Genomic DNA, 7,935 nt, shown 5'->3' with positions numbered 1-7,935 from the left:
ATTTTTGGAGTATTTTTGTGCAAAATTTTTTTATTTGCTCAAATCTACAATTTTCTGTGCCCAGACAAAGTACGAAAAATCGGCCGCCATCTTGCCCCACGACCGACTTTAAAGAGGAATGGCTCTAGCGGGTAATGTGACGTCAAATCGAGAACACGAAGGTCTGCATTTCACACATTTACACTTGTTTGGGAAGGTTGTAGTCGATATTGTCCGAAAATATGCCGATTACGTGTGTTGTAGGAGGATGTAGCAACGCGCGAAATTTGCAAGAGGGTATCGCGCTTCATACATTTTTCATACAACACACCTAGTCGGCATATTTCGGACAATAGAGAGCTTTAGATTCGAGTACGAGAACGAGTACGAGTACGAGTTTTAACCGCGCGAGATCTGGCACTAGTATCTCGTACTCGTAGTCGTGCTGACGAAAATTGTAACTTTAGATTGTAAACAAATGTATCGATCCGAGTGCGAGAGTTTTACTGTAACAATCTCGCCATGTTTAGCCAAAAAAACCTATCCTAGAACCATCCGTCTACCTCCTTGGCGATTTATGAAATCACAACGATGAGAAGGCAACATCCTTACAAGCAGTATGAAAGGATTGACGATGTTTTTGACCCTATTTCTCCTGAGGAGTTTGAAGCCGAGCTCAGGTTTGGCATCACAGGATTGCCTCTCCTTCTTCGGGCATTAGCAATTCCAGAAATGTTTACTTGTGCCAATAGCACGGTATGTTCAGGAACGAAAGGACTGTTGATTTTATTGAAACTTTTTTCTTACCTATGTCGTCTCTCGGATATGATTCCTCGCTTTGGTCGTTCAGTGCCCGAGCTGAGCTTAATCTTAAACGAGGTGATTAGCTTTATTTACACAAACCATGGATACTTGCTCAGAGATCTCGATCAACCCTGGCTGAGTAGCCAACATCTGGAAGACTTTGCTCTTGCTGTCCATGGAAAGGGAACAGCTCTTGAGAATTGCTAGGGGTTTATAGACTTGACAGTTCGCCCACTTTTTCGCCCAGGAGAGAACCAGCGTGTACCCAATGGGCACAAAAGGGTACATGCCCTAAAGTTTCAATCATTTGTTGCGCCAAATGGTTTAATAGCCAATTTGTATGGACCAGTTGGTAAGCTAATACGATTATTTGCATCGTTCTGCTGTAATGCCCCCCCTTATTTAAGCCCCCAGATTTGAAACTGAATTGAAGTGTCACCACCGCAAATCCTGGAATTAGCACCCCCTCGAATAAGCACCCCTCCTATCGACCAAAAATTTAAAACTAGTACCCCCCTCAAATAAGTGCCCCCTCCCCTCCCCTCATTTTGTGGATGAGTACTGAGACAGCAAAGGATGCATAGTTTTCATCATGTAGTATTAGATTTGTACATTGCACTAATGGTGAGTTAAACTCTAGGATCAGTTTTTTATGTCAATAAATAGTTGATTTTGTTTATGTGTAGATGATGTATTAAAAAAATGGTCATGTCAGGCCACCATTTAGGAAAAATTAAATAAGTCCCTCCCTTGAATAAGCACCCCCATTTTCGCATAAATTTGAATTAAGCTCCCTGGGCACGGTATCTACACCTACAGGAGTGGGCTGGAAAGATCAAATCTTTCAGGAAACATTTTTGGTAGTCAGCCCCTTGGTAAGAGCTTCATTAACTGTAGCCTACCCTTGAATCCTTACACAAATATCTATAACCCAGCCCCTACTAAATCAAAATGGCTAATAACCAGTTAACTTGGAAAATTGAAAAAAAAAATTAAATTAAATCACAGTCTGTAACTCAACAGTTACCTGCAGCTACAAGAGTGTTATAACACTAGCTACTGATATAAATCCAAGTATGTTTATTCCTTAAATTTTCATTTCAGTGGGTAAAAGGCACGATGCTGGTATGTTAAGAATGTCTGGCCTCCTTCATAACCTTCTGCAGCATTCATTTGATACCAGTGGACAACCACTGTGTATATATGGCGACCTCGCCTATCCACTCAGAATTCATCTTCAAGGATGAAGTAAAATCAGGGAAGCTGTGGAGTGGGTGTTTAGCAACATAGTAACATACTTCGCTTTCCTAGATTTTAAGAAGAACTTAAAAATTGGATTAAGTCCAGTAGGTGTAATGTATTCAGTGTGTGCTCTGCTTAGGACTCAACTACAAGCACCTATTTTGATGTTGAACCTCCTACATTAGATGATTATTTTCAGGTTTAAAGCTCTTGATTTGCTACATCATAGTTAGTAGTAACTTTGGCTACATTTAAGCAATGCAATTTGGCAAAGTGATGAGAAGATAAAAGAGAAGAATTGAACCAAATTATAATATTGTAATTACATTTTCTGCGTGTAAATTTCTATGTATAGTTAGCTATGAAAGGAGTAATTGATGAGTATGGGATGTGGATTCATGGCCATCAAGTTTTTTTCCTTACTGGAGAGTTTTCAAATCTAAATTAATTTCATTGAGAAAATCAAAATTGTATATAGGTATAATTTTTAATTTCAAAACAGCTGAACTGACTTTGTAATAATAATACAGTACATTTATATGATACAACTACATATATATTTGTAAAAAGATGTAAAAATAATGTATTCAGATATTTTACCATACAAACTCTTCCTTAGTTCTCATTTCATAAATATAATGGTATGAATATGACAATAATTAATGAGAATTTAATAAAATGTTTCAGTGTTCAAGGTTTTATCACAGTGTTCGGCGATTTTCGTCCACGATATACCTCTCTCTTTTGAATCTGGTCAGTACTTGTGAGGCTCTTCAACCAATATATCTCTGAGAAGCATAGTTTCGTGTTTCCTTTCCAATAGAGTGGCAAAGTATGACGTCACGTTGTCATGACCGCATTTTTTTCAGTTCTAAACAAACTGTTCTATCCAATATGGCGGACGCAAGCGTCATGTGAAGCTCCGTTTTACAGACTTTGAACTCCTTGTTTGACGCTCGTGGTACATTCAAGTTATGCTGGAAGTAGAAGGATAAGGCCATAATATCTTGCAGAATCTAAAATATTGGAGAATTAGGCGAAATGGTTCAGTGTTTCGCACCCGAATGTAATCACCAGTCTGAGAGTCATTGCTGTCGCTTCTTTGCATTCCCGAGCAAAGAAAAGAAAAAATCTGAGTATGATCGATGGAGAAGATTATTAAGGTTTGTATTTTAACTTACATATATACTGTAAAACCAGAATATCGCAGCTAAACTAAAGTATTGTGGCTTTCGGACTAATAAACATGGTACTTGTTGGATTGACGCTTGTTTCGATTTACTTCTAACAAAATCCAACTCTGATCTAAATACATTCCACATCTCTATATGTTTCAACAGGAGAGAAGATCGAGAACCAAGCAAACACAGCCGTGTTTGCAGCTGCCATTTCAGAAATGGCGAGAAGGTATTTGGGCCAGAGATTTTTAAGCACAACGAAGGAAAACTTTTCCCTTCTAGCAGTAAACCGCCACCAAAGAAGAAGAAGAAATTGGAAAAAAGTACAGATGGCAAGGAATTAGTCGACATCGAATTTTCAGCTTTGTGCTGCTCTTGTTAATTTGCAGTTTCCGTTAATCAAGGAAGGTTGTACAAATGTATTTTTTGAGTAGAAAATTCTCAAGAGAGGCTCAAGTCATGTTTTCGATGACTACAAAGATTCAATAGTTACAGTAATAAAAAGTCAATAAGTTATGGCAATTTCTTCAATTCTTTTTTTTTTCTACTTTTTGCTCTTTACTTAGGGTGTGATTCTTACTTAAATAGGCATGAAAGCATCACTCTAGTTTCTGTCTCTATTTTGGAAAAGTAGTCTACCAACAATTGAGATAGATGGATAGATATAGGTTATTCCTCATAACTTTAACAACTATGATATTCTATGATTATTTTCCTAGTTCATATAATCCTAACTGTACAAGGGAAGAAGAGAATCATTAACAGTTAATAATTTTCAATCTTATCAATTGTTCTACAGAGTTGAACAGTAACATTATTTTTTAATTTCTCATTTCCACATAAGGTAGAATAAATATAAAGAGTACAAGTGTATATGTCTCCTCTTATGTATTCACACTTATAATAATTCCCCCTCAATCATTTTAGGGTAGTAATGATGGAAATAAAAGTTTCTTAGAATATCAAGATTAGGTTTCCATTCCTCATCTCTATGAATGACCAAAGTTACGTGGCCCTTGACAGTCCACACAACAAAATAACAATACATTCTGTTTGTGAGATGGAGCTGTCCTTGAATTTGATGCCAATACCCAGACTTGTGATCCCTCTTAAGCTCAATTTTGTCCTTTCGCTTCTCCAAATAGAATGATTCTGATTCTATAACTTCCTCTATGGTTGAATTCCTAAAGGTATATGGGCATTTTACTTCCAAAATACCTTTTTGATCAACTAGACCATCAGGTGTGGCACCAAGAATACCTGACTCTTCAAACCAAATTCCTGTTGGTTCAACTTTGACATCTCAAATGCATTCACAGCTTCCTTTTCATTGTTGACTCCCCATGTGATGGCTTTGACTCCAGATAAATCATACTCGCCCATGAGTCTTTTCAAGAGTGATTGTGAAACTCTCTTGGCTGCTAAGACAGGACCAAAATTACTAGCTGTGAGTCTTCCCTTTCTAAGCATTGACCATGCTGGATTCTCTCTTTGACCCACTGTGAGTTTTGCTATTTCTTGTATAGTACTACTTTGGATTTTGCATTTTTCCTTAAAAAAAGAGAGCTGATCTTCCTTTCCATGGGCTTGAAGGAAGCCATCAGAATAAATTATTTCTTCGATTGTAAGCATTGGTAACGTCACCGGTTCAGGTTCAGGGCTCAGAATCCACCATAGTCCTGTGAACTTTCCATATTCACATAACGATCGGTAAATGGATGAACGATCTGCTTGCGTAGGTTCTCTCGATAGAGCACAGTACTGTTTCGGAGGAGGAAACATCTCAGTGACGTCCCGAACTGCAGGGCAAGTTGGCTTTTTTGGCTTGTTCCATCGACATTCGATGTCCGTACGACTAACATGATGTATGGCGTAAATGAACACAGCTGCGGCATGACTGCACTTGAAAGCGCCCTTAGGACATTCACACTCTGTCGACTTGATATTCAAGTTACTATCTACGTATATCTAAAGTAGAAGAAGAAAAATTTTTATTCTTTTAGTGATTTTATTAGTTGTAAATAGCTCTCAGGCGTTCTCAGCGCTCAAATCGAACAGCCATCGAACGGATCCTATTTTAGAGGCGCTAAGAGCTATACTTTATGAAGTCAATATTATATACATCGGAGCCTATAATTTAGATATTAAAGCTATTGGGTAGCTTTTATAATTGATCTAATGATTCCCAACCGATTCACAAAATATAAACATAAACATACAAGAGAGCTTACGTACCGTAACCTCGTAGACTTTTGATCTCATACTAGCGTGAACTTTGCCTCTAAGAATGCCTTGATTATACATAAAACATTCTATATGATCAGATTTGACGTGGTTCTCCCCTTTTGCGATAGATTTCTTTTCATCTTCGAAGTAAGATAGCAAAGAAGAGATTGAAAATAAGGCCATGATTAATATGGCGCCATACACAACGAGACCTCAGCGTTTGTTTAGAACTGAGAAAAATGCTGTCATGGAAACGTGACGTCATGGCTTTGCTACTCTATTAAAAAGTTCTCGTTTCGCCATCGCTACGAATTGAAGAAAGTCGGGAAAGTGTCAACCACATCACAACAATTCATTGTTTATATCTCTCATGCATGGTTAAAATTCAAAGGGTGAAAGTGCTGTTTAAAGCCCTCATTTTTCAATTTGAATTTATTCGTCTGCCGATATGTTGTTTACGTGTGTAGACCATAGAATTTCTTGAAAATAGGTCGACCAAAAAGTATCAAAAACGAATGGAATTAGGGTTTGTAATAACATTCAATTCGATAAAACCTCTGTATACCGCTTTAAGTTTGTTTTTGTTGACTTAGAACAAGACTAGGGTAAGTTTAAAATACAAAATATTCACCTTTCGAAACTCGTTCTCTGGAGGACGACTTCTGGTCAAAATCTCGTTGTCGACGAGCGGCACACGACGAGTTTCCCGCTCCCGTGACAGTGTCACGGAGAGCTACGCATGCGCAATGTGAGCACACTAGTAAACTCGTCCTCGTAGTCGTTCTCGTACTCGAATCTAAAGCTCTCTAATATCGACGACAACCTTCCCAAACAAGTGAAAGTGCGTGAAATGCAGACTTTCGTGTTCTCGATTTGACGTCACATTACCCTCTACCGCCATTCCTCTTTAAACTCGGTCGTGGGGCAAGATGGCGGCCGATTTTCCGTATTTTGACTGGGCACAGAAAATTAAAGATTTGAGCAAAGAAAAAAATTTTTGCACAGAAACACTCCAAAGAATAAGCTTATTTCGTTAAGGGAAAAAACTTTTTGGGTTCAGGTGCACTTTAAATTCGACCGTTTCAAATTTAATAATATACATGAAAAAAATTTCTCAGTTCTGATTGGTTAAGATGAATGCAGTTTTCAGTTAATTCAGTGCAGAAGAGAGTTAATTCACTGCAGAAGAGTGCAAAGAAAGAAACTCACTGCAATTCAGTGCAAAGAAAGAAACAAATCAGACATTCTGATTGGTCAGAATGATTGGTCAATGTCAAGGTCAATGTCAAAGTCAATGTCACTTGCAGGGTTCAAGTAAATAATTTTTGCACGTGATGCGCGCGCTTTTCTTCTGCGTAGTTATGAGAAGCTACCTCGTATTTTTTTATGTATATTATTGATAGATAATCACACGATTTTCTCCTGCAATTTGGAATAAATAAGCACTTGTAAATTTTTTCAAAGACCACAAATTGCATTCGCCCTACGGGCTCATGCAATTTTGTTAGTCTTTGAAAAAATTTACTCGTGCTTATTTATTCCAAATTGCACTCGAAATTATGTGACTACCTCTACAAATGCGACTTTTGCCGTATCTGCGACTGAAACAGAGGAAGATTAGACTTTGGTTCGAGTAATGCATGAATTATAGGTAATTATTATGATTCATTTATTACCCACAATGCGCTAGAATTTCCATGAATACCATGCGCAAAAAAAAAAGAGCCAAAACAGCACAAAAAAATGGCGAGAGACGAAAGAATCTGTGGTTCTTGCTTTGCAAATAAAACATGTACTTGTTTGTCGAGCGTTAATTACTTTTGTATGAAGTGTTCAGTTTCGAAAACGAAGAGGACACCGCAGGGTGGAAAGTAGGAAAATCTGTGGCATATTGTGAGTCGTACTTCAAAGAAATGATGGAACCGGAACCACTGAAGTCAAAGTATCATAAAGAAAAGTCAAGATGACGATCGCAAATGTGAAATCCGACGTTTGAACTGGGCCTTAGTGAATTTAGCACTGATGCGTGACGTTGAGTAGGATTTGGGCACAACCTTGGTAGCCAGTTTCGCAGTTGACTCCATGGCTGAGGTGAAGGTAGGGTGCGGTTGATCTCTGCCTCGAAAGACTTGTTTGACATTTTCTAAGCGGACGATTCTCGCCAAGGTAAAGTCTTTCATTTACCAGATACATACGTTTTAACTTTTTATTACTAGCGAGGGAATTGTCTTAACCCTCGCGGGTACTTGGAGCTTCGAACTTCCAGTTTGTCGTAGAGATGTTCGCATTTTACGAATATTGGTGTGCATAGCTCTTCTTGATACCTCTATATTCAATAGCTTTTTATGTCGATTCACTTATTCGTTATCATTTTTGCGAATTTGACTGGATTTGTTCTGCTTCTAGCCATAAAACATTTGTTTTAAAAGGCAGATTTATAGGAATCGTGGCTTTGTGCTTCGGTCATTACTTTCTGTTTGCAGGAGACATGTTTGGGCAAGATTTC

General features: G+C 38.0%; 1 protein-coding gene, 1 long non-coding RNA gene and 1 pseudogene across 4 annotated transcripts; 2 read left to right on the top strand and 1 right to left on the bottom strand.

Moving 5' to 3' along the window:
* Positions 1 to 333: 333 nt before the first annotated feature.
* LOC148726410 (uncharacterized) lies at positions 334 to 2,402 on the top strand. 2 transcript variants are annotated; one of them, XR_015989492.1, is made up of 2 exons: positions 334 to 735; positions 1,888 to 2,402. It is a non-coding gene; the product is annotated as an uncharacterized LOC148726410 (long non-coding RNA). The 2 variants fall into 2 exon arrangements; XR_015989493.1 differs by having other exon boundaries at positions 334 to 1,135.
* Positions 2,403 to 2,875: 473 nt separating this feature from the next.
* Positions 2,876 to 3,585, top strand: LOC148726409 (uncharacterized). Its single transcript, XM_088726318.1, has 2 exons — positions 2,876 to 3,188; positions 3,366 to 3,585. The coding sequence occupies exons 1-2, from the start codon at positions 3,067 to 3,069 to the stop codon at positions 3,583 to 3,585; spliced, it is 342 nt and encodes a 113-aa protein (XP_088582444.1). The 5' UTR covers positions 2,876 to 3,066.
* A 286-nt stretch (positions 3,586 to 3,871) lies between these two features.
* LOC148726408 (uncharacterized) lies at positions 3,872 to 5,696 on the bottom strand (annotated as a pseudogene). Its single transcript, XR_015989473.1, has 2 exons — positions 5,439 to 5,696; positions 3,872 to 5,171 (listed from the first exon to the last, which is right to left on the bottom strand). The product of XR_015989473.1 is annotated as an uncharacterized LOC148726408 (transcript).
* Positions 5,697 to 7,935: the final 2,239 nt, after the last annotated feature.

Source organism: Stylophora pistillata, chromosome 7 (assembly GCF_964205215.1).
Source record: "Stylophora pistillata chromosome 7, jaStyPist1.2, whole genome shotgun sequence".
Lineage (NCBI taxonomy): Eukaryota > Metazoa > Cnidaria > Anthozoa > Scleractinia > Pocilloporidae > Stylophora > Stylophora pistillata.
The sequence above is the reverse complement of the archived record's forward strand: the minus strand, read 5'-3'. Positions and strand labels throughout refer to the sequence as shown.